Here is a 26889-nt window from a genome sequence, read left to right on the forward strand (position 1 = left end):
TGCCCAACCCTTCTCCTGTGCGAGGCTGCCCAGCTCCACTCTGCACTGCTGAATCACAAGTCAGAGGCAAAGCCCCTGCAGCAGATGCTCAGAGATACCCCCTCTGCTCCCACTGCCCTGGGGGCATAGTTCAGGCTTTGATATCCGGCATGTTGGAGTGTGGCTCTATCACTTTTTCCTAGATGTGACAACAGTGGGATTTAAAGAGAAGAGAAACCCCCCCTTACTGCTTTGAGGGCCACGAGCATAACAGAGGTGAAATGTGATGCACAGGCCGAGGGGCGTCCTGGGAAGAGGGATCATGCAACCGGAACTATCCAGGCTCAGACCTGGCTTCTGCCACTTGCCATTTGGGTGATCTTAGGCAGGTGACTTGAGTGTTCTTGGACATCTCCTGCTCTCTTGCCTTTTGAGTTGTTGTGTGGTTTGGAGATGATGACTGTAAGGCACACTAGAGCACTGGCCCTGGAGCAGTGGTGGCCATTGGTGTGATAGTATCCCACTTGTTGCTGTCACACTGTGCCCCCAGGAGGCGCCGCTGTGTGTTGAATATGGATCCTGACCAGAGTCCATGAGCAGCCCCAGGTGGGTCACACAGATCCTCCCAGGTCTCTGCTGCAGCCCTTTTGGAGAAGGCCTTCGGAGCCAGTTACAGACTGAGAAGGAAGGCGGCTCATCAGCTCATAGCTGCGGCTGTCTGTGACCGTAAATGATATTCCTTGGCACAGTCACGCTCCTTAATCACATGATCCAAATAGCTCTTCTGCTCTGACTGGAAATCGAGGTTGAATGGTCCCCAAGCACAAGGAGGGTTTTCAGCAGGACCTAGTCACTGCCTGGCCTCCCACTTGGAAGGGAAAACGTGTTCACATACATATGCTGGCAGGCTGGCGTTTGGAAAACTCATGTTCCTGCCGCTGTGATCACACTCCTTGTGTTAGTTAGGAAAGTGACACTGGAACAGCATCCATTTGATGTTCATCTCTGAGATGTTCTCCAGAGTGATCCGGTCAAGTAGCTTCCAGATGGCTAAAGCTGTCTGTCAGGACTTGGTTACTGTCATTACTGTCACTGCCATCATCATTACCATTATCACCTCATTGTTACTCAGCATTCTGTCATTTCCAAAACCATTTCCATATGTTGTTTCAAATGACGTCCGTAACGACTCTGTGGAGATGCAGACTAGACTTTTTATTATTCCTGTTTTACAGATGAGGAAGTTGAGGCAAGATGCCATAAGTAATGAATATACAGTGCTTCAAATTCTCCAAATGCAAGAGATAACCCCTAAGATTCTTCATAGCTCAAGAGTCCAGTGGGCCTGTAACTTGAGGCTTCATGGACACAAACCATGTCTTGCAGCTAATTTACGAGCATCTGTGATGTAGTGGAAACCCAGTACATTAGAATCTAAACCTCAAGGTTTCAGCAGTCAGTCCACCCTTAGTAGCCATGTGGCCTTGGAAAAGTCTGTCACTTGCTAGGCCTTCATTTTCTCATCTGTGAAAGGCAGGGCTGGAGCAATGATCCTGTTGTTCCTTTCAGCTCTGTGAGCACAAGATTTCCCTCAATACTGACCACCAGCGAACTGGCAGCAAACAAGTAAGACCATCCAAAATAGTCAAACTGCCTCCCCAGGTTTCTGCCAGCATCCCACTTGCCCTCTGAATGACAGCAGTAGAACTAGAGAGGCATGGCTCTCAACCCTCCAGAGGAAAGCACTCCTAGTTGCAGGTGCCATCCACCTGCAGCCCGGGAAGTCTCCTGGCATGGCCCTGAGGGGCAGGTGAGTGTGGCCAGGTGTGTCCAGCCTTACTTAATACACCACACTCTACTGCACTGGGTGCTTAGCTTAATTAGCAATGTGCTCGTGGATATAAATAACTTTACCCCTTTGTGTAACCATTTGAAAGAAAAAAAATCCAACTACTTTTTCTAAAGCCTTCTGAAATCAAACAGACTAATTGTGTGCTTGGGACTTCATGTTGGAAAGGAAAGGTCCATGTTTCAGGACAGACAGTTTAATTTGGTGTAGGAGAGACTGTTGTCAATTTCCTAATGGGCCAGAACTAGGACAAATGCTTCCTCTACCTATCAATAGAAAACATGTCACAGGCAGAATCCCAGGAAAGCAAAATTGTGTACACTGCTGTGGTATAATCTCCCTTTGTGGTTAATAATCCTGATGGCTACATTTTATTTTTACCAGTTGCATGAAATCTGCTAATGGCCAAAAAACTTAAAGAGTTTAACCATTGAAATCTAGTGACTGTGAGTACATGTAGTGAATGTGGGTCTAGACCGCGAGGGAGAGGGTTGTGTTTGAGACATATTCAGGCACTGCCAGCTTCTGCTTTATGGTTAAAGTTGGGAGACTGAGTAGCCTCCCACAGAAAGGCAATAGAGAGGAAGAAGAGGAGGGCTTTGAGCAGAGGGCCACAGGGACATTCTGGATGTCATTTTAGGATAGAACATGACAGTGTGAGCTCAGGTGATGGTTGTACACCCAGCAGTAATGGGTTCTGCTCTTCCTCTGATCTCTCCTGCTGCAATAGGTGCCATGGATCCAAACAGAAGACATAAAGGCCGAAAGGGAACTACCATATAAAACTGTAGGGATTCAATAAAATTCAACATGCTGGCTCTAGCTCCATTGGGTTATTTCATTTTTTTCTCTTCTGTGTAGTCTTTAAAAATAATGCCATTTAAAAATGAGGTGAATTTGACCAAGGATATTATGCATGGGTTCGATATTCTTTGTTCTTTGTGATGCAAATAATGAATTCTTTTTTTTTTTTTTTCTTCAAAAGATGACCGGTAAGGGCATTTTAACCCTTGACTTGGTGTTGTCAGCACCACACTCTCCCGAGTGAGCCACGGGCTGGCCCCCAAATAATGAATTCTTAATAAATGTTTTCAGAGGTTACCTTCAAGATAAATAAAGGCAGCAGTGGACAGCTTTTAAAATGTTCAGGACTCATATATTTTATATTATAACCAAAATGAATGAATGGGTATATGGCGCTTCTCCTGTTTATAAGGTTCTGCATTTAGCTCTGTGGGAGGAATGTTGAATTGTAAGCCACGTCCCACTCCCCACCTCTGCACCCCAAAATACTTTGGCTGTGGAAGTAAAAGTTGTGTATGTGATTAACAGTATGAGGCAGTACAAGTATAAACTTGCTTTCTAAATATACTTGCTTCCTGATTTGGACAGGAATTGTTGATAGCAAGTTTAGATACCGAAGGTCCTATGTTATCCAAATCGATTCATTTCCTGAGTTTTGGATGGTTAGAAGTGAGACTTTAGATAACAGGAGTTATCTAACAAATGTACCTAAATCTGTTCAGTTTCTGGGTTTGTATAGCGGGAATTTGGAAGGCAGGCATGTGGAACGTGCAAAGGGCTGAGGGAACCTGAACACAGCATAGATGGGCTTCCTGGTGGACAGCAAGGGCACCAGGGGCTAGTGAGTCAGAGAAAGCCTTCAGGAAGACAAGAACAAGAAACATTTTTTAGCTGCCTACTGTAGGCTAGGATCCATTGGACTCCATGAGGGTGGGTTATGTAATTTAATTTTCACAATAGCCCTGGGAAGTACGGTTGCTGTTATCTCCATTTTTATAGATGAATGAAATGAGATGCAGAGGATTTAAATTACTTGCCTAGGTTAGTAATGGCAGAGCCAGAATTTGTACTCTGCTTGGCCAACTCCAAAGCAGAGGCTTGAATAGGCCTGGAAGAGAGAACAGAGAGCAGAATTTGGGGGAATTAGAGGGGTTGAAGGAGAGTATTCCAGGACAATTTGTTCATTTTTTCATTTATCAAGTAGTCATTGAAGTCCTGCTCTGCCACAGGAGGGAGCTTGGCAGGAGCAATGGCGTGGGGGTAGAAGTGCGAGGATTAGGCTGTGTTAGGGCTAGGAGATAGACCAGAAGCCCACAGGAGCAGCTCTGCAGAGAGGTGAAGAGGGGGTCACAGGTGAGCCAGGGAAGCATGTCGATTAGGAGAAGAGAAACCGTCACCATCGTCACGTCTCATCTGTGACACTCCCTTGCTCTGCCCCTGAGTCATCGTTTGCCTGTTTTCAGGGCACCGATGTGGCTTCCTACCAAGAGGGTTAGCTCCTGCTTCATGTGCCCTGCGACTCCCATAGACAGTTAATCAATCCTTGGGGAATGAAGTGTGCCTGACAAAACACAGGTCTAATGCTGTGAACTCTTTCTGTCTCCTTTGCACTTGACCCCATTTGTCTCAGAGCTGAGCTAATCCATCCAGCCACCTGACATGCACTTACTGCACACCGCTGTGCCCGGTGTGCCTCCCAAACCAGGCGGGATGGCAGAGAAAGAGTGTCTTCAAGGAGCTTGCATTGTGGCCGCAAATACCCAAATCGTTAGCGAACAGCGAAGTAGTAAACTGTGTGGTGCTTAATATAGCGATGAGAGTCATTTCTGGAGCACCTACTGTGTGCTGGATACTGTGCTGATTTTTACATGTGTCCTCTTATTCAACCCCCCAAGAAACTTGAGAGACGAGCAGTATCGTCCTTATTCATTCTTTCCTTCAACGAATAGTTACTGAGTTCCTCCCTGGTGCCAGGCTGTTCTTGGTGCTGGGGATAATGCAGTAAATGCTGCAGACGTAGGCCCTGTCCTCATGAATTTTGAGTCTTGTAACAAAGACAGGCATCAAGGAAACAATTAATTACAAATTGTGATAAAGAAGATGAAGGAAATGAACAACGGGGGCAGGCATTTACTTTATCTATTTAAGTTGATACCTAATGGATAATAACAGTAATAATAGCTATTAGTTAGTGGGCACTTACTGTGCGCCAGACTCTCTTCTAAGTGCTTCAGCTGAATTTAATTCTAACATAAGCCTCATGGTGTTGGTGCCATTATCAGTCCAGATAAAGAAACTGAAGCAAAGTAGCCTTCCCAAGGTTAACCAGGAGTTGGAAGCTAGGCGGTCCGGCTTCAGAGTCCACGTTCCTAGTGGCCACTCCATACTGCCCTCCGATACAAGAAGCGGGAGAAGGGGTTCGCCATGCCAGTGTGGGCGGCTCAGGCAGGAGAGGCAAGGAGGCCACAGGTGAAGAAACATGTGGCCATCACCAAGACTGGGTATAGTGACTTCTGTGAAGCTAGGAACAGATGGCAAGTCATTTGTTTATTTGTTTTAGCTTTAAAAAGCCTATATCCCAGAAACCTGTAGCAAAGATCATTCTTAATGGTGGGACTTCAGAAGCATCTCTGTTAAAGCGGCACCAAGGCCAGGCTGCCTCCTGTCACTGCTTTTCCCAGGTGTGGAAGCTGAGTGCAGAGAGGTTGAGAGACATATCTGTAGTCAGGGTCTAGGAAATGGCAAGGTACGGTCAGGTTCTGGAGGGCTTCGAAGGCAGAGCATTCCTTGAGGTGTTAGCTGATAGAGAGCCACTGTAATCTGATCTTACAGATGAGGGTAATGTGAAAGCAGGGATAGAAGAAATGTTTCTGGTCACGGTTTCCAAAAATGATTATCAATTTCTTTTTTTTTTTCAAAGGTAACCACTAAGAGTTTTAATTTGTCTTTTGGCATCCTTGTTAGCTTGAGGATGTAAACACTTTTTAAAAAAAATTTACATAGAGGGTTTTTTGGGGCTATTTATTTATTTATTTTTGGTTTTTTATTAGTTATGAATATTCATGAGATACAAAGCTGATTGTCATCCCTCGTGCCCAAGATGTGAAGGCCAGATCCATACTGGCAGCATTACCACAAATTGCATTTGGACCCCATGTCCCCCACCCAATTATCCCCAACCTCCCTCCCTCTCCCCCTTTCCCGCCCACTCCACTTTGTATCCCAAGGTATGTCCTCTCCCCCAGCAAGTCCAGCACACTACTGTGGTCTTCCTTTCCTTCCGTCCATCTCTCTTAGGTCCCACTTATGAGTGAGCACATGAGGTATTTATCCCTCTATGCTTTGCTTATTTCACTCAACCTAAGTTTCTCCAAGCTCATCCATGATGATTATCAATTTCTAAAAAGTAGAATCATTCTTTACACAAAGTATAACCCAGAATCAAATGTACTAAGCAGGTGGAAGTGGGGCTTCTGTTGATTGATGCAGGGGGTGTGGGGATCTGGACTCACAGAGGGTTCTTCAGAGTCTTAGGAGTTCCACAGTGCTCAGTATGAAAACCACTGGTTTACAAACTAATTGGGAGTGAGAAGAGAAGATTGGTTTTCAAGTGGTGGGGGCTTTGGCTTAGAATGGTGGTTAAGGAAACTTAGAGATAGTATAGACTCGAGGCACAGGGGTTAAAGAGTTCCAGGTCACTCCAAGTCTCTGTTCTGGGAAACTGAGAGGATGGTGTAGCCATTGCCTGATACAAGCTGCTGTAGAATGGGAAGAGGAGTAATGCAGCTTCCTTACCTGCTCTTTTTGAGGTAATGTGAAGGACATCCAAGAAGAGCTGGCTGGCCGGATACTGGCAAGCATGGGCATTTGGAAGCACACATTGGATCACTGACTGGCTGCTAGGGCTTGATGAAGATTTGAGGGTCATCTGCACAGAAGAGTTTGGCTCAAGTCTTAGTCTTAAGCATGGCATGGGGCTTGGCATATGAGACACGATAAATGTGGAATGGCTCCATGGATGGATTGACCAGTGGGCAGGTGGAGAATGGATGGATGGAAGGAAGGAAGGAAGGAAAGAAAGAAGGGTGGATGGATGGATGGAAGTAGGCTAAAGTGGTAACACCAAGTAGTGCCTCAGGGAAGCATGTGCCCCTAAAATCTTCCTCAAAAAGCTAGGGGCATTTTTTCATATGAATAATTTACACGGATGTAGTCTTATGTAAAGTGACATGCAAATGTTGCTTTAAGACAGAACCCCCGTTTCAATCCAGGCCAAGCCATTTACCAGTTCTCTGGCAGTAGGCAAGTAAATTAATCTGACTGGGCCTCTGTTTTCTCATCCTTGAGATGGGAGTAATAATGACTCCTACCTCTCAGAGACGTTGTGCAGGTTAAATGGGGTCATGCCTAGTGCTTGGCACAGTGTCTGACTCTTAAATGGTGGGGCCCTGCCTATAGCTGGGGCAAGAGATAGACCTTGGAGAGTTCAGCCAGGCTGGGCCTGGCCAGTACAGACCTCCACAAAGGAGTACTTGGGGGTGAGGGAGGAAGTGAATCAGGCCAGAACTCACATTAAGTTCTGGATCAGTGTGAGCCAGGGCTAATCTCATTAGCTCCTCCTGAGCAATTCCCTGAGTTCCTTAGAGAGCAGTGATTTGCTGTGCAGGAGTATCTCTAATTACAGGAGGTGGCGGTGTCTCCTGAGGAGCCCCACGCAGAATCTCCCTCCCCTGGCCAGAAAGTTCTCCACTCACCTTCCCTATGTGAAATTCCTCTCTCCCTGGGCATTAGGACAGGACAGGGTATTCAAGAGTTACTCTCCGAACAGATTCAGGGTCCCCTTAAAACCCCTGCTTACTGCAGCTGGGGTTTGTTTCTACCTGTGAACAGCTTCCCAGCTGCAGGGCAATCTGTCTGCGGCTCATGCAGGAGCCCAGAGCTCTCAGGGCAGGGAAGAGGTTTGCCCCTCCTTCGACCTGCCAGGGCTTCACTGGGAACACCTGAGGACAGAACAGTGTGGCAGGGTCCCCCAACATGGGTCTCTTTTGCATTTCAGGCTGAGGCCCTTCACCTCCTACAAGCTGCGCCTGAAGGCCACCAATGACATTGGGGACAGCGACTTCAGTTTGGAGACAGAGGCGGTGACCACACTGCAGGATGGTGAGCAGACTGGGGCCCAGGCCACTTCGCCAGCTGCTGTCTGAGACACTTGCTTCTAGAGAGAGGCCCTACTTTCATTTTGAGCCAGGAAAGGGTCACTGGGGAGCAGTGGTGAGCGGTAGAATTCCATTAGTAACAGACAGCTTAGAGTATTCCTGTATACCCCATGGTCATAAATCAAAGGCTTCGAAGGCTTCCAAATGGAATGGAAATTTCTCTGATTGGCTTCCAAAGCCCCTACTATCCATTAGCATCCCAGAAATTGAATAATTGATAGAGTCATTAAAAATAAATGTCATCGTGTAGCTGGGTTTTAAGAGGTTTTCCCAATTTTTCTCATTCCCGAGCCACTCTGTTTGACAATAGCACAGGTAAGTGATGGGAAGAGAGACCCCCTCAAAGCTCCAGGTGGATTTTTCACCTCTGCTGTCCTACCTTGGAGGCATTGGGCCTGAAGATTCATTGTAATTTTGTGTGACCTGATCCTCCCAGACCGCAGTGAGCCTGGGAGACAGCTCCATCAGACACATCCAGTGGTGAAAGCCAGACTGCTAGGATGAAAAAGAATGCATATTGTGTAGCAGACACTGAAGCTGCAACCCCAGGCCAGAAACCTGAGCACTTAGTTCACCCAGCAGTGCTTTATAATAATTCCCTAAACATACCCCCAAAGCGCTGTCTTTTCCATTTAACACACCAGTGGAACAATTTTCAAATAAACCAATTTGCAGTCGGCTAACCCTGTGACCACACATCTTTGGTTTTGCTCTTTTTATAACCTGGGAGTTTAGTTTCTCCAACCCAAGGACTCACATGACCTTAGGGACCAGCAAAGGGATTGAGGTGAACCATTCTCGGCTTCTCAGCAACCTGCAGAAACTGTTTTGCTGCAAACCCGGCACTCCTAGTAAAGCAGAATCTGTGCAGTCTTTTGTTCCTGATAAGAGGCGCCTTCCAACCCCCACCCCCCCACCCCCAGGCCCCAGCCATGCTCTCAGGAAAGGCCGGATCTGCCCCTGGAGAGATAATGGTTGTCTTTTGTGGATCATGCTTTCTTACCCAACTGTTTCCTGAGCACTAATCCTGGAAGTTTATTAGAGCCCAGGGGAAAGCTAGTGAGGACAGAAGCCACAGGTCGCCCAGGGTAGAAGCTGGCCTGTGTATACTCATGTGTCCAGTAGTTCATCTAGCTCTGCTGGGTCCTGGGGGGACCGATCAGCCCCCAGGGAGCTCTCAATGTAGGGGAAACAAAAGAGGAGGCAAACCAGAGGATCGAGGAGGCTGAGGCTACTTGTACAGAAAAAACTTCCCAATTAATCCATGGCCAATTTCACTCTAAACCACAAAGGAAAGGCTCCATTAGAACTAAAGTACAAAACCAAAACTATGTAAATGCGTTCATTTAATCTTACATTTAACACAATTGTAAATTTTCATCTAAACACTAATTCTTAGAATAAAGAAAAAACATAGAAGCTGATTTTATTGTTGTAATATCTCTGACAAAATTGTGTGAGAACAAGATACAACAGCCTCCCTTTGACCTGTCACTGCTCAATCCCAATGGCCCATTTTTGAAAAAATATTCAGGGGCTTCTTCAGGCTCCCTGAAAGCCCTTTTTAATTCTTTGATATTCAAATCAGTGCTTTTGATTCTCCTATCTTGTCATCTTCCTTTTCTGAGACTTGCAGTTTCTCTTTGCAGTGGATTTGCATTGTATTTGTATTGTATTGTCTTCAGCTATGGCCAGAGATTGGTAGGCACAGACTGACTCCTGAGCTTGCGGAACCCTGCACTAGATAGGGAGGGTCCTTTGAGGACATGGATGGTTTGCTGATAAGCGTTTTCTTACTATGGTGACTTTTATTTCCCAGCACAACCTCACAACTTGAGGATATTGGGACCGCCCTGTAATTGACATCTAGTGTGACCAGGCCATTAGGAAAGCTGGGTAACGGGTCCACCATTAAGATAGAACAACAGGAGAGTCAGAGGGCATAGGATGGAGTTCTGTCCCTAAAGCAGAACTAGAAGGCTGGAGGTGTGACTGACACAGGCACTACCAGAGGCGGGGAGGGCTGGCAGGTCCAGAGGAGAATCACAGAGCAGGTGACCCAGACAACGAATCTCAGATGCTGAGTAGAGTGAGACTCTGCAGGCACACAATTTGGGAGTGTGGGGAAACCATCCTCAGTCATTCAATTCAATGAATATTTATTAAATGTAGAGTTTGCATCAGATCTTCTTTTGGGTCTCAGAGATCTTATAGTTTGGAATACATAAGCAGAGGCCTCCTGGACATGGCAGATGACAAGGATTTTAGTTTGTACAGAGTGCAGGGCATGGCCACAAGCAGAGGCCAGAGCAGAACCACTGTGGCTTCCCAGAATCATGACAGACCACCTTTCGGCCATGCTGTCCGATGAATCAAAGCCTCACCAGAAATCAGCCTCCCTTTGTGACAGTCACTTTTTGTTTTTAAAACCAAGAGCACTGTGACCTGACTTAGTCATTTCCCTGTTCAGTAGAAGTAGTTCTTACCTAAGTACCTCAAAAAAATGATGGGTCTCCCTCCCCCAGAAGATCTGGGCACTGCAGAGAAGGTCTCAGGCAGGGTGCTCCCAGGGCACCATTGTTGGAGTGTGGGGCTCTCAGAAAATCCACGTGGAGAGATCAAAACTCATTTGGATGTCTCAGTTTGGGTCTGTTTGTGGGGGATGAAGTCAGGGGCATTACCTTGTTGCTACTCTTATTAGGATTAGGTCCCTTCCTTCTGAGCACTTGTTTGGAAGAGGAACCTCAGGAAGCTCTGAGAAAGGGCAAGGAGAACGTCTCCATGGGGAGAAGGGGGGCAGGGCCTGTGAGTTTCCCACACTTACTCTCGGTGCTGCAGGGGAGGGTGGCTGAATACCGATGGGACCATTCTAATCCCGGCTTCCTTCTTGTGTGGGTTTCAGTTCCAGGAGAGCCTCCAGGTTCTGTCTCAGCAACTCCGCACACCACCTCCTCTGTTCTGATCCAGTGGCAGGTAAGAGCCAGGGGAATCTCACGGGTTTTGTACAACATGTTCTCATTCCCTGGCTCATTCAGCCATGTCGGCTGGACAAAGATTTTTGCAATTGAGAGCTGAGCCCTGTACTAAGTGTTTGAGGGTAGAACAAAGCAAACACCTTTGTCAGACTTGCAAACTTAAAGGGAAAATAGTGTCAAAGAATAATTTCCAAAATGTTAAAAACACGATTGCATTGCACACACAGAAGGAACTTGTACTCAGCTCACTAAGGAGGGACCAGCTGAACGACACGGCTGGTTCAAAGAGCCCTACAGCAGCTGCATATTGACAGGCATTTGACAAAAAAAAGGCTTCTGTGCACATGCAAAACTGATCAGTGTCCGGATAGGGCAGCAAAACTGTAACCTTTGGCGTTAATGTTTCTACAGAAATCATTTGCAACCAGTCAAAATATCCACAGAGTTACATGTATTTCACACAGTCTCCAGTGAACAGTAATTCAAACCAAGGATCATCCTCCTGTGGAAGGGAGGGGAGCCAAACTGAGAGGGAGGGAATGCTGGGAACCCAGCAGAGGCCATCAGGGAACTGTCCTAAATAGAAAGTTTGCTCAGGGCCCTGAGGAAGGGTGAATTCTGGGTGTGGCAGTGGCTCAGCTCTGCAGGCACCAGGGACAGGGGCCCAGGGCTGGGCAAGAGCAGGGGGCGCTCAATACATACCTGGGCAAAGAGTGAGCTGGAGACCCCTCCTGGCTGGGGCTGTGGCCGGAAAGGCGAGAGGTGGGGAGAGAAGTACCGAGCGGCCAGCACCCCGGCTTAGACTCCTCAGGGGCGGCTTGGACACGGCCTCCCTGGGCTTAGCTGGAGGCTGACACGGGTGGAGGAGCTGGGAAGGAAAGTGGAGTCAAGATCAGGGCTGGAGGGCTGGAGGAGCTAACCAGGAAGGTGCTTTCTCCACGGCGCCGAGGTTGGCCGCTGGCTTCTGAAGGTCCCTGCTTACCCGTTATGTTGTAACTCCATGATGTCAGTGTTAGGTGGAATCATATGAAATTTGACCATGTTTGAGGTACAAAAGTGGCAATATCATATGGTTCTCCCTAACATAACTTGAGACTACCATATGAAGGATGTAAAGCAGGGTTTAGAAAACTGGGTTTCTGTCAAGAATGTATAATCTCCTTCAAGTGTGAAGGAGCACTCGTGGGTCCCTCTTTGCCTTCTTTCTATTGCATACAAGACGGCTTCGCTGGATAGGATAGGGACATTTCAGGGTGAAAAAGAGACATTTCCAAATGGCTTCTGGTGAAATTGGAAATTCACTGCCGTGGCCCTTAGCCTTTTTTAGGTTTACTAGTGTGTAGGAGATTGGAAAGGGAACCAAGAAACTGTCTGCCTCTGTGAAGTCATTCCCCCAATCCATCTGGAGCCTCTGGTAAAGTGACAAGGGCCTGGCATTAGGCCTCTTAATTTTCCATTGAGTGACTGTGACCCTGACAGGCCTCTCTGGCTCCAGGTTCCTCCTCTGTAACAATAGAAAGCCACAAAGGTGATCTCTGAGGTCTCTTTCATGCAAGATCTCTTGTATTTGAGGTCTGTTAGACCTCCACAGTCCACGTTTCAGCCCTGACTCCTATTACGACCTTTGGTAGGAGGTAGAAAACATTCAAAATGGAAATTTAAGGTCCCAGGCCCTTCTGTTTCCCACTCTCCACTAACATAATCAACCAAAGGAAGATTGGTCCTTTGTACTGAGCTAAATTCTGCGAGAAAATTAGCATTTTCTTTGTATACGTGGCAGTTGGCTGCCAATAACGAGGTAAGCTCCTTTTCTATAGTGGCAGCGAGCATCGGGGCTGGGACGCGTCATGCCCTGCAAATAAGAGGCTATGAACATGGTGCCGGCTGTCAGCCCCAGTGTCCTGCCTCTGACAGCACGGGGCTCTCAGCCCTCTCCATTGCTGTTGGACAGCTCTGTGAAGTGGCGCAGAGCTGCACCAAAGGAACCTGGCATACGTGTCCATCCATCAGCTGTCCCCCTTCAGAGCCCAACAGAACAAACTAATTGCAAGAAACCCAGAGCAGGAGGTGGTCAATACGATGTATTGTAGAAATAAATGCCTGTCAACTGCCAGGCAATTGAAGTATAATTAAAATTATGAGTAATTTACTAAATTAGGATGAACAGAACAAAGAAACTAGGTTTAAATATAGATTTGTGTTCCAGATGAAATGTTTCACCTGTAAACCTTTTTTTTAGTAATTTGTTTAAAAATGCAAACACCGGCTGTAATTTCAAGGCTGCTGACCCATTTAAATGCCACCCCCATAGCAATCTGTCAGATTTGATTCTTCTTAGTAGGATAATCAATCTGCCTTTCATGGGGTCCGGTTCTGTTTGAAATCTAAGGATTTGAACATATATTCTAGACAGTGGTGGCATTGTGTTCACACTGAGCATAGCTCATAATAGGCATTAATGTTTCTGAATTGATCACAACATTTAAGCTGGCTGTTCTAAAACTTCCAGTGGGTCATACAGTCTGCCACTCAAGAGCATTTCCCCTCATGTTGCTGTAGTTTTCTCTAAGTGGATTTTCAGGGTATTTTCTAGCCAAGAAAAAAACCCAAGCAATAGATCACATCATGCAGAAAGCTCTCAGCAGAGGACAGACTCAATGTTGTAATAGGCACCTTCCTAAGAGGAGCATTACAGCTGCCTGGGCAGTGGGGGAGAAAGGCACAGGGCTTCTTCGGAACACATCTTTGGATTTCTTTTTCTCTTCAGTTCCTCCATGATCTGCAAAGTGCCAGCTTCTTTGTAGGGTGCTGAGCACCAGAGGTGAATGAGACAGACGGCAGAACTTGAAGAGCTTTCATTCAGTGCAGTGAGCTTGATAACACATTAGTGGAAAGAGAGCAGAGGGGGAGCAACGCACTATGGCCAGAGGGACAACTGAATACACTTTGCAAGATAGACAGGACTTCCCCAGATAAAAAGCAGGGAGAAGAGCATTCGGCACCAGGCACAGCCTGAGCAAAGGCTCGGAGGAATGAAGTCACTGGGTATTTGATGCTGTGTTTTGGAGGAAGGCATATTGGGCATCCTGTGCTCTGCTCAACTATTGGGATTTAATCCCAGAGGAATCATGGGAATATAAACTAAAAACTCAGAGCCCCAAGGGACGATGGTGGTCAGAAGAGATTTGGACTTGCATTCCAGCTGTGCCTCGTACTCCCCATGAGACCTTGGGCACTGGGTTTAACGTCCCTAAGCCCCAGGTCCCCATCTGTAGAGTGGGGAGAGTTAGGTCCTGCCCCGCCTGCCTCCCCACCTAATCAAAGAGGGAGCTTGGCCGGAAAGCCTACAGCACTGCACAGAGGCCGTCAGCTGCTGTGGCCCAGCCTGGTACTGTGCAGGCAGCTGGAAGGAGTGAGGCTCAATCAGCTGTTGTGGCCCAGCCCGGTACTGTGCAGGCAGCTGGAAGGAGTGAGGCTCACTGTGGGAGTCCTGCCTCCTCCCAGCCCCATACCCTTCCTGCTGCTCAACCCTGCTGCCTCCAAGGTGTGCCGTCCTCCTGAGTCTTTCCCAGTGCACTGTCCTCTTCCTGCCTTCTACATTGGGTGATATAATCTAGGTACACTCTGACAAGCCATCTGCATTTTAACAGGGAGCTTCTGAGAAAGGAAAACACATTCAGGACCCCCCCAAGGAATCTGCTGGTAGAATTTCTGGTATGTGGTAGGCAGAGTGAAGACATTTTTAGGAGGGCTTGCCAGTTTCCTTCAAGCATCTGCCCATACAGATGGCCAGTCTAGGATGAAATTAAGCATAAATGGGTCATCTTAGACCACTGGGAAAATTCAGCTCAATTCCACAAGCATTGACTGAGCACCTGCTGTCCTAAGGCCTGTCCCATGTGCTGTGGGGAATATAGAGATGAGCAAGACACAGACACAGCCTTGTACTCTAGGGACAGGTGCTAAATCAGAAACTTTAGGCTCAGTGTGATCAGTGCTAAGCGCTGGGAGAACCAGTCTGAGGGTGCAAAGGGAACCTTTTGTTTAGAGTCATATGAGTGTAATACTCTGGAGACCATCTAGCCAGACTTGATGATTGAGCCTAGGAGGTTGAGCAACCAGCCCAAGCTCCCACCGCAAGATGGTAACAGAGCCAGGACTTGAATCACGAGCCTGAAATTGGCCCTTCACTTCTTGAACTCACATGTTACATGGAGCTACCCTACTGATGCCTTCAAGGACTTCCGGAGTTGTAGAGCCCTATTTCATGATTACAGATAAATTTATCCCAAACTCTAGGAATAGAAAGTGTGGTTAAACCCAATTCAGAATGCCATGCAGGCAGGCCCTGGAGTCTCCATGGAGTCCCTGGGCCCTTTGAAAGTGAATATTGCATTAGGAAGATGGAGCCTGCTCACAGACAGGCCTGGACCAGTTGCAGCCTTTAAAGAAGCTGCCCTCTGGGCTATACAGCCAGCTCCACCCTATCCCAAGGCCTAGAAGACTCCTGCTAGGATAGGAACAAACTTAGACTCTTCAGATGCTCAGCATTTCTGGTACAAACAGCCATCAGTTAGTCTGTTGGCCCAATGTGGACTCCAGCCTGATGGCTGGTGACCATTGTGCCTGTGGGGCGAGGGGGCTTAGCCTCTTCTCCTCATACCTCTAAACCATCCTATCCACCTTGGTTAGAAATATTTGTGAGTCCAAGATCGGTAACCCTCAGCCCCTTCCCCTCCATCTTCCAGCCCCAGGAAGTGTGGACATAAAGGCTGCGGGATGGCATATTTGCTGCTGGTTACAGAACCATATTTGGTCCCCAGTGAGGACTCTATTTTCCCAAGCTCCCAACTTCCTGTTTATTTAATATTTTTGGTGGGTTGAATTCAGTTTTCCCCACCCCATCGAGCTTCCTTCCTCCCCACAAAGTAAATTGCTCTCACTGTAATCCTGTCTCCACTTATGTGTGTCTGTGGAGGCGGCGGAGGGCCTTTGCAATCTTCCTGCTGAGGTCCAGTGCCTGAAGCTGCTGTGGGTATAATCTGGGACTCTGAGGGAGGCTTTGAAGATGACCCTTGGGGTGAAATTGCTGGGCTGGTACTTACAGAGACCCAGCTGCAAGCTTTTGATCTGTCCACTCACCTTCCTGCTGATTTGAGTCAGCCCAGATCCCAGAAACGGAAAGATGAGATTTTTCATCTTCACTGCCCAGACCCTGCCACTTCCACCTCCTGCCAGTGTGAGCAAGCAAGAAGAGTGTCTAGGGAACCTTAGCAGGACTGTCCAGTGTCACCTGAACAGACCAGGAGCCTTGAACAAAAAGAGCAGGCTCCCCGGGTGCACAGCTGTGTGCTGGGTAAAAGCCGTCAGAGGGACACATATCTCTGACTGGTTGTCAGGAGCTCAGGAAAGGAAAATCAAAAGCCCCCAGGGTCTTGGAAGTCTCTGCTGGTTTTCATTCGGCAAAGAGCTCCTCATTGTGCATGTTCACAAGACTCATTGCTAACAAGAAGCAGCAGCAGCCCAAGGCATCAACTGAGCCCATTCGTGGCTCTTCAGTGGACTTGGAGGACGCTCCATTCTGCCAGTCTCCTGAGTTTAGCTACAGATCCTTCTGGGGATCCACCCATATGTGGAATGACGCAGGACCTGGGCTAGTCCTGGCTCATGCCCTGGGGGACTGTACCGCTTAGCCTGGCTGTCCCTCCCATACCTGCCCCTGCCACCTGAGCACCTCCCTCCACTTCCCTTCACATCCTTCTCTCCTTCCTAGTGGGTCTCCCTGAGGCACTGTGGCCCATCTCGTGGAGGGCCCATTCCCTCCTTCCAGAAGCCACTCCTTCTTCAAGGGCAGTTCAGAAGTCATTCCTTTGTAAATTTCTGAGTCTGCTGTCAGCAGTGAGCGCTCCCTTTCTGAGGCTCCACAGTCCCTTTCTTAGTCCCAAGGCTCTCTGTGCTACATAATGCAGGAGATCTCATGGACCCAACGAGATGGTGAGGCTAGAACTGATCCCTGGGTGTGGAGCTCAGCGTTTTCACACATTTACTCAGCAAATATGCCCTGAGCCTGAGACAGGCCACAGAGTGAGCGAACAGGCACAGCTGTGAGAGAAACCTGTGCACCTGGCCTTCTGGGTGGCTCTCAGCCCTGCCCTCCCCCACCACAGGAGGGACGCAGTGTGCCCAGCACTGTCCTCCCTCTCCTAGGGGCCACAGCTATGCATGACCTGCAGCCACGTGGACAGAGGCGCTGGAATCTTTGGAGCTAACTTAGTTGGCAAAAGGGTATGGGAGCATTTCACTCTATTTACCTGCTCTGTAAAATGCAGATGGCATGTGGAGAAATGCCTCTTTCTATTCTTCCTCATCAACTTTTCCAATTTTCCATCCATTGTATTTCTTTTAAGAAAGGGGTTAAATAAACTTTCTATTACAGTGTGGTAACAGTTGTGTTTGAAGAAGGGTGCCCTACAGAATAAGGATTTAAATATAAGTCTCAACTGTAGCCAATGAGAAAACCCAGGACTGGAGTTAAAATAGCAGATTGGCAGTAACCACCTTCTGTCTTTATGTGAGTGTATGTGTGCGTGTGTATGTACTGTGTGTTATGCACACGTGCGCACAGCACGCAGGCTTCCCATCTCTGTCTCCACTTCTACTGTGATGCACTCACAAAACATATATCTCCGACCAATTTGCAGCTGAGTGCAACACTGAACGGCATCTACCCTTACCAAAGGAACCGATTTTTAAAGTGGGGGGGACCCAAAACCTAAAAGCTGTTCTGACAACAATTCTGTATACTCTATAGGGAGGAAAACCAGAAAATGAGCCCCGTCAGCACTCTCAGATCTAAGTAAAGGGTCTGAAATGCTTAATACTCAGGGGGAGGGGTGCAGACCAGGACTTGTTCCCAGGACAGGTGGGCTAGAGAAGAAACAGATGAATATTCCAGAGCACTGGTGGTTGACCATTGCTGGGATGCTCAAGGTGTCCCAAACATTAAGGCTTTGTCATCAAAATTGGTAGAGGGACAAAATCTAATAAGATACAACAGCACAATACACAACCTTCCCTTCCTGCTCCTCAGTCGGACTTCAGGGCTTTGCCACCGATTCTCGCCCCTCCCTGTTCTGCCAGCACTCAGCTTCCTGAGCTCTTGGCTCTCTGGTCAGGTTTATGTTGTATTTTGTCTTCCTGATAAGTGTGAGAAGTCCTCAGAAGCTGTTGAACAGCAAGCAGGGCAGAAGCTCTCTGCTGGAGAAGTGGTCAGTGGTTACAGGGCATGCACGGGTGGCGGGTCCATGCCCCAGGGACTCTGCTGCTCTTCTGCCCTGCCCTGGCTGGGGTGCACCCAATCTGCAGATACCCTGGTCTGCGCTGGTTCACTTTCTGTTTTGTTTCAGTAGATCTGTTATCATGGGATGATTTAACAAGCATTTCCACCTGTAGGTCATCCCATGGAAGGCAGTCAGATAAGGGGAGGAGGCAGGGTTGCCAGAGAAAACAGTGGATGCTCGGTTACATTTGCTATCAGAACAATGATTTTGAGACTCAGATTTAGCTGGGTGTCATGTGTTTTTATTGGCTAAACCTAGCAAGCCTAGGAGGGAAAGAGCAACAAACAAGAGACTCACCTGCCCTTGAAGTCCTCAGGCTCTGCTTCTGCAGTTCTGGCCCTTGGGCACCATGGTGTTCAAATGCCCCAGGGCCCTGTGAAGGCAGGGTAGCTGGAGCAGAGCCAGCCCCAGGTCCCCTCTGCTGCTGGCAAGGGCCAACAGAAGGTAAAGTGAGAAAAGGAGAAGCCCCCACTGTCTGTTTGAGAATATGGAGCCAAAGTATTCGAATATCTGGCAGTGCCCTTTCCCCTCCCTGGTTCCTGATGGGTGGCAGGCATCCTCGGAGCTGGGGCTGTAGCCAACCAGACAGCTAGGTGACCTTGTGCCTTTCAGCAAAGTTGAGGAGGGCTGTGGGGTGTTGACTGGGTGGGGGACACTGGCAACTCAGACATGGCCTCCAGAACGACGATTCTCTCTGCCCCTGGACTTGCATGCTGGGGTCTGACACCCTGGGCCGGGAGTAGTGGAGCTGCACAAAGGCTGGCACTTCATCTGATGTTGTGGGCTTGCTGGGTCCCTCTGACATGGATCATCAAGTCCTGGCAAATCTGTTCAGATTTTCCAGTTGTACTTTTCTATATCCAACGGGAAATGATATGCTTAGTGCTATTCCCGAATTGAGAGCATCACAGAGGACCTAGGACATGACTTTGAAGAGTGGCAGGGAGCTGCCAGCAGCCCTGCATTGCATGGCCCTGGGAGCAGCTTGAGTTAACGTGTTAGCAATTCTCATTTTTGAAAACACCCTGCATATGCCATGCACACAGCTGTTCCTCTGGTGCATGCGTAAATGTTTATATTTCTCCTAGCTACATCAGTACCAGTATTCCTTGCTCTCTGAGCTGTCCTGTTGGAGAGTTTGGAAAGCAAAGGATACTGCATTCTCCAGGTCTGAGTTTTGGATCATGGGTAGCAAGAGTTCAAAGGGAAAGGGATTTATCCCAACATCCAAATCCTTTTTGTCCCTGGGTTCGGATAGTCAGAATTAGACAGTGAGAGGGTGGACATCAAGGTGGCTGCTGTAACAAATCACTACAAACTGGGTGGCTTACAACAGCAGAAATGTATTCTCTTGCAGTCCTGGAGGCCAGAAGTCCAAGATCAAGGTGTTGGCAGGCCCATGCTCACTCTGAAGGCTCTAGGAAGGGCTCCCTCTTGCCTCTTCCACCTCCTGGTGGCTGCCAACAACTCTTGGTGTTCCTTCCTTGGCTTGTAGGCGCATTACTCCAATCTCTGCTTCTTCTTCATGTGACAGTCTCCCTGTGTATCCAGGTGTTCAATTTTCCCTCCTCTTATAAAGATACCAGTCATTTGATGAGGGCCAGCCCTAATCCACTATGGCCTCATCTTAACTAATTACATCTGCAAAGACCTTATTTCCAAATACGGTCACCTTCACAGGTGCTGGGGATTACACTTGAACGTATCTTCTTGGGGTACACAATTCAACCCACAACAAAGGGGTTCTCTTGCAGCAAAGCTGTGGAGGTGCTAGTTCTGAGGTGCTAGTGACCTCACATAGTCAGCCACTGTGTGGGAGACACGAGACATCCAGTGTTCATCCCTGTCCTAGGACAAGGCTTCATGGCCTTGTCTTTACCCATCCTTCTGGTCACAGCCTGGAAGGATCTTATTGCTTATCTGAGAATCCCAAGAGGAGAGACTGGATTGTTGAGCCTCAATGCCAGATGGATGCCATGGACGCTGAGGCTTTATGGGGAGTCCTTGTGGAAATGGGAGGACCTTTCTTCTAGTGACAGATCTGTCACTTACTTATCAACAGAAACCAACTGAGGGAAGAAGGAAACCTTGGGTTGGTTCTTGAATGGTGAGCAGTCATACCCTAATGTGGATCTGTACAGGTCTAGGGTTCCCACAAACCCGTGTTTAATTCTAGCAAGATCTGAACCTCGGTTTCCTTATCTATCTGTTCTTTGTATTCTGCTGGGTTTTTAAGAGTCAAATGAGCGCCAGACCTATCTTAGGCTCTTCTTATGCTAGCTGACATCAGAGGAGCCATGGGGATTCCGGCCTTAGGTCTGAGTTGGGCAGAGCAGGGGTGATCTGGCATGTAGAAGGGTCAGTGAGGCACCCAGTATATCACAAGCCTGGGTGGCCAGGAAGTGGGAGGGACAGGGTGAGGCCAATAATGACCAATTTGGAGCCAGACTGCATCCTGAGCTCCTAATTGTTCTGGGCTTACCCCTCAGTGGGCAGCTTCTCCACCATCTGTGTCCAGGCCGTACTCTCCTGCTCCAGCCTAGGGGCTCATTTGAGGATTCAAGCTGAACATAGGATAAGACGCCCATGTCCCCCCACACACCCACAAGACAACTGAGGGTCTGCGAATGGCTCCACAGCTTCGTTCTGTGCTCTGGGAGGTCCCTCGTATTCCTCTTCACCAATTTGACATCTTTTCTTTCTTCGTTTTTAACAATCAGGAGCCACTGGTTTGAACTAGTGACTTCCTCTTGTGTAGTTGGCTAAACTGGGGGCAGAGGTCACCAAGCTCTCCCACAGGCTGACTCGGTCGACTCCCTCGGCGTGGCTGAGTTGGTGTGATATCTTGCAGCCCCCCAGGGACGAAAGTCTGAATGGCCTTCTTCAGGGATACAGGATCTACTACCGGGAGCTGGAGTATGAGGCTGGGTCAAGCACAGAGGCCAAGACACTCAAAAGCCCTTCAGCTTTACGAGCCGAACTCACAGGTGAGATGCTTTCCCCTCTGTCCTGACACAGGTACTGACCTTCAGTCACCACGACAGGTGGGGCAGGGAGGTTCCCAAGCGATCCTTGCACATCTGCTCCATGCAAAAAATAGTGGGAAATGCCATGCAGGAGGCCAGGAGGAGACTCCAGGAGATAGCCCTGCTCTCAGGGATGGGGAGCAGGCAGTTTTGCCACCAGGAGAACGCAGAAAGCGGGCGCAAGGCGGCAGGGTGCAGCGGGGAAGGTGGTAGGACTTTGTGGGTGGTGGGTCGTATTGAGGGAGGAGACGTAGCCAGGCCTACAAGGACAGTGTGCTGCTGCCCTAAGTGGGGAGGGGTCTGGGACCTGAGATGGAGGCAGGGGAACCCATCAAGTCCAAGGGCAGGTTCCACCCGTCCGTCAGAGTGCACAGTCTCAGCGTGGAACCCTGGCTTCTCTCGTCCCTGGGCTGGTCTGTGCTCAGCCTGTGCTCCACCACAATCCAGCCCCTGGCACAGCTCTGAGGATAGTCCAGCTGCCATCAAGGTAGCTTCTGGAACTGCAGGGAAGGCTGCCCCTCTCCCAGCTCCTCCTCTCAGAAGGAGGTTAGAGGGTCTTTGTTTCCTGGCATCCACCAAACAGCATCACAGAAGATAGTCTTTACACCTTGACATCTTTGTGCTGGGGACAGAGTGAGAGTGCAGCTCCAGAAATGTGCCACTTGGACAGCTGCCTTCTTGCTTTGTGCCACCTCCATCGTATCCCTCTCTAAGCAGACCATGCACCCGGTTCTTCTCTCCATGTGGGACAGGCATGCAGATGGCAGCACCTTGTGCTCACATGACTTGACCCTGGCGCCTGTGCCAGGCATGGTGTTGATGAATGTTGATGAAAGGAAGTCACTCAGCTGTCATCCACACTCTTGGCACACTCTGAAGGTGTCCCTTGCTGATGACCAGACAACAACTAGCATTTCCCTGGGCTTTGTAGCAAAATCAAAACAACAAAATAGAAGGGCTCCGTGTGTGGCTGGGTTTGTACAGCTGGTCTCAAGAGTTCTTTCTTTGGTGGTTTGCTTGCCCCCTCAGACCAGGGTTCCAGGCATGAGCATGAGTAAGCTGACAGCCAGCTCTACCTGCCACGAGTGCCCAGAAGAAGCTGGCGTCCATGGCCTTCCCAGTGTTGCTTGGCACTATGTCATGCCAAGCACTAATTTGTTCTGTTGAATCAGAGGGGTGAGCACTCTCCCCCGTCTCAGGCTGCGGTGCCTTGCTGTTTTACAAAGAAGTGCAGTAACCCCCGGGGAGCTGATGGGAAGCTTGTGAGCGGCAGGTGGCCTTTATCACCCTTGGAGGTGCCGTGTGGGAGCTGGAACAGTACCCGAGTGCGGCCACACATTTCCCTCATTTCTGCTGTACATAATTTGCAATAACTGTTTCCCTGCATGTTAACTGCCTTTCTACTTTACTTACCCCTAATAGCCCAAAGCAGCTTCAAGACCGTGAACAGCAGCTCCACATTAACAACATATGAATTAACACGTAAGTGCACACCGCCGTCAGCCGGAGGCCTCGGTGACTGGGTAGCCCATAGTGGCCAGCTCCAATTGGCCTCTCAGTGGACCAAGTGAAACCAGCTTGGATTAATGGCTCTAATTTCTGGAATGTCCCCTCTCAAATACTGCTTTCCAACATGCCAAAACCATGAGGGAAACAGGAAAGGAAACTTCTAGAAGCAGAGGCTGGGGGTATTTACCCACCTCTGGTCTTTGAGTTTGGGACAGACAGAAAAGTCAGATTGGGCAAGATCTCTTCTCTGGCTCCCTTTGACCTTTTTTTTTTCTTTTTTTTTTTTTTTACTCTTATTTTTATATAGTGATAAAAAGTACATAACAGAAAATTTACCGTCTTAACTATTTTTAAGTATACGCTTCAGTGGCATTAAGTACATTCATGTTGTTGTGCAGCCATCACCACCACCCACCTCCAGAACTTCTTCATCTTCCCAAACTGCAACTCTGTCCCATTAAACACTACTCTCTAGTCCCCTCCCCCGGCTCCTGGCAGCCACCACTATACTCTCTATCTCTATGATTTTGACCCCTCTGGGTCCCTCATATAGGTGGAATTATATGGTATTTGTCCTTTTGTGACGGCTATTTCATTGGGCACAATGTCTTCATGGTTCATCCACGTTGGGGCACGTGTCAGAATTCCCCTCCTTTTGAAGGCTGAATAATATTCCATCGTATGGATAAGACCCCATTTTGTTTACTTGCTCATCCTCCCTTCAACTTTAACCCAACCATGTTGCTTCTCCTTTGATTCCTGGCTAGGGAGGGATTTCAAGATCCAAGTGTGGGGCTAAGGGGGGATCCCATAATGAGGTTCACTTCAGTGTGGGGAATTTGGCTGGATTAGAAAGTGGAAGCAGGAGGGAGGGGAAGGAGCTAACCCTTTCTGAGCCCCTGCTATGTGCGGGCATTCTTCAAGGGGCTTCTCAACACCGTCCCATTCCATCCTCCCACCACCCTGCAGGCAGCTGACCCAGCCCCTAGATGGCGGGGACAGGGCTCACGCCAAGCTCCTCTCTCTGCACCGTGCTACTCACTCATTTGCACATTACCCATTGCTCCCATAGCACGTGCTTGCTGAGTGCCCACCAAGGCTTTAGGCACCCTCCCAAACGTTACCTCAGTTGAGCAAGTTAAAAAGTTAAAAGACAGACAAGGTTCTAGCCATGGGGGTTCCCGAGTTAGACTTTCTCCAGATTTTCCATCACGGGTTATAAAAAACCAAAGAGGGGTGGCCTGAGCCCATATGGTTGCATCCACATCACATGTCTCCATTGACCACTTCTCCTCAGGAGTCAGCAGCCACGAGTCCCTGTGTTGAGACTAATAAGCCAGGCCAGTGTGAGTCCTGGAAGCCACTTCCTATAGGTTATTTTAAGGCAGCACAGCTCCAGCAGTGCTGAGAATTGGAGAAGCTGGATCCTGACTCAGCTACATGGGCAGACCTTTGTAAACATTTATTGAAAGTTGATAGTAGAGGCACCTCGGTGGTCTGATTCACTGGAGCTCTACTGAGCTTCGAGCTTGCTGGAGGCACAGTTTGGAGGCCTGGTGTGAGCCACCATTCCCACCAACATGCAGGTGCTCAGATCCCATGTGGGGCCTCAGAAAAACCAAGCTACCCACAAAGCATTATTAACCAGTGGGAGAACCTTCCAGAATGTTTTGGCTTAAGAGTCATTTACTCTTGCTGTGTCACTGAGTCTGGCCACCTGCCTTGTGTAATTCTATATACACGGGTTCCCACACCCTTTTCTTCCTAGGACATGGTTGTTAAACACTCAAAGGCCTTTGGTTTACCAGTGTCTTTTCTAAATTATTTTTAAATGCCAAGGTCTTCATCCATCTGTTCTTACTTTTAAGGAGAGATTCTGGACCAACAGTCAGGTCCAGATCATGTTTCATAATCCAGATTTTTAACTTTAAAAGAGGGGACTTCCTGCTGCCTTTTACCTGAACACAGAATAGGATGAGTCTTTTTGCATTACCATGGTGGGTGCTTAAATAATGGTCAGGAGAAGGTGGGGGGATGCTACTGGTAATGGGCGGGGAGGCATTCACAGACTTCTCCATGGATTAAAAGGCTAGTTATTTCCCCTGCCTCTCCTCAGAGGGTACTGATTCCTTCAGTATGGTTTAGAGGGAACTTTCTAAGAACGGGGGGGGGGGGGGGGTAGTCCTGGTGCAAGATGACCCCGGTCTCCTTTACCTTTGTAGGTTTGAAGAAGTACAGGCGCTATGAAGTGATTATGACCGCCTATAACATCATTGGCGAGAGCCCAGCCAGTGCACCCGTGGAAGTCTTTGTTGGCGAGGCCGGTAAGCTCTGAGCATCCCCCCAACCCCACCACTGACGAGGGCCACAGCAACTGGAATAGCCAGGTGCTGCTCTGTGGCCTTGTGTCTCAGATGTCTCAGGGTCCTGCCTCCTTAAACATGCTGCTGGTGAGGCTGAAATTTCCCATGTCACTAGCTGGAAAAAACTAGCTCAGCCAAGAGCTGGAATTTACTGGTGGCTTAAGTGACTGAGCAAGTCTTGCTTTTGAGACCCAAAGGGTTTGTTCTGTATCTATAGCCGTCATATTTATTACAACTTTGCTCTATGCGACTGGTGTTATTAACTCAACAGGAATCTAAGTGTGTGGCAAACAGGAACCTCGGTATCTGGAGGGTGGGTATTTGTACTTAATCACTTGCCCATCCCTCACTGGGCTCTGGCAGTGGCCCGGTGACCAGAGTCAGTCTGCTACCCTTGGAACAACCCATTCTCTGGGTCTCAGAAAGCCATATGGATCATTGTTCCTACAGCTTTTAGATGTGATGTGACTCCTAAGTTTAATTCAAGGGACCGTCCCTTCTATGGAGTATCTCACAGTGAGACATGTCTAATGTTGTGTTTTTAGATCAGACTGCACCTTCTCCTCCTCCTGCATGGGTCACTGTGACTCAGTGCTGGGCTCCTGGCTGTAGTTCTAGGGTTTGTTTTATTTGTTTGTTATTGTGGTAAAACACATATAACATGAAGTTTACCATGTTAACCATTTTTAAATATTCAGTTCAGTGGCATTAAACACATTCACAATGTTGTGGCACCATCACCATCATCCACCTCCAGAACTTTCTCATCTTCCCAAACAGGAATCCCACACCTGTTCAGCAGTCCCTTCCCTTTCCCAGCCCCTGGAAACCTCTAATTCTGTCTCTGTAAGTTTGCCTGTTCTAGATAATTCGTAGAAGTGGAGTCATATGATATTTGTCCTTTTGTGTCTGGCTCCTTGCACTTCACGTAATATTTTGAGGTTCATCCAGGTTGCAGCATGTGTCTGAACTTCATTCCTTTTCATGGCTGAATACTAATACCATTGTATGGATTTACTACATACGTTTATCCATTCATCTGTCGATGGCCAGTTGGGTTGCTTCCACCTTTCGGGTTTGTGAATAATGCTGCTATGAACATGGGTGTGCCAGGTGTTTTTCAGTAGTTTTGAGTTAAGACTGAACCTGAGTGGGGAGGGGGCAGCTGCAGAGGCTGCCCTAGGTGGGCCTGGTCCCTATGTGTGTGCTCATCAACTGTAACCCCTGAAGACAACAGAGCCCAGATCCTGAGTGACCATGAGAAGGTCATACCTGACCAGGAACAACTGGGCTTTACATGAGCAAGAAAATTGCTTAGTGTCTGAGGTGCTGCGATGCAACTAGCGTTGCTCTCGTGCAGTGAGCAGACGAGAGGCGAGGCGCTCAGAATCACAAGCACTTCCACAAAGTGCCTTTGGCGTCCTCCCTCATTTGGAATGCTGTCCTCATTTTATTTTCATAGATGAATTCATCGCACGCCAGCCCCCCATGAGTTCTTTCTTGCCCTCAGTGCCCAGCCCCACCTGTAGCCAACCTTCTGTATCCTCAGGCACAGATTCTCTGCGCAGGGGGTCCTCCGTATCTGACCCTGCGGGCTTGGATGAGAAATTTTCCAGGCCAGCCTGTGTGGCCAGAGAAGCATCTGTGTTGTCATCCCCAGTGCTACTGGTGAGAAAACCAAGGCTCAGAGAAGTCACATCACTTACCCAAGTTTACAGAGAAGGCAGAGTCCAGCTGACCCAAGCCCAGGTCTCCTGCTTTCTCACCCTGTGGATGGGCCAGCCCTTTCATCTTCTACCAGGGGCCCTTCCTAAAGTCTCCTTGTTTC

The 26889-nt window shown here is 48.5% G+C and overlaps 1 protein-coding gene across 1 annotated transcript in view; it reads left to right on the top strand.

Annotated features, from left to right (window-relative positions):
* SDK1 (sidekick cell adhesion molecule 1) overlaps positions 1 to 26889 on the top strand; it is a 983203-nt gene that overhangs the window by 886370 nt on the left and 69944 nt on the right. The window contains exons 31-35 of the mRNA XM_063090679.1: positions 7689 to 7792; positions 10751 to 10821; positions 21015 to 21150; positions 22612 to 22671; positions 24921 to 25022. Of these exons, the coding sequence (XP_062946749.1) occupies positions 7689 to 7792; positions 10751 to 10821; positions 21015 to 21150; positions 22612 to 22671; positions 24921 to 25022 (473 nt within the window). The remainder of the gene's footprint in view (positions 1 to 7688; positions 7793 to 10750; positions 10822 to 21014; positions 21151 to 22611; positions 22672 to 24920; positions 25023 to 26889) is intronic.

The sequence above is a fragment of the Cynocephalus volans genome, chromosome 3 (assembly GCF_027409185.1).
Source record: "Cynocephalus volans isolate mCynVol1 chromosome 3, mCynVol1.pri, whole genome shotgun sequence".
NCBI classification, from domain to species: domain Eukaryota; kingdom Metazoa; phylum Chordata; class Mammalia; order Dermoptera; family Cynocephalidae; genus Cynocephalus; species Cynocephalus volans.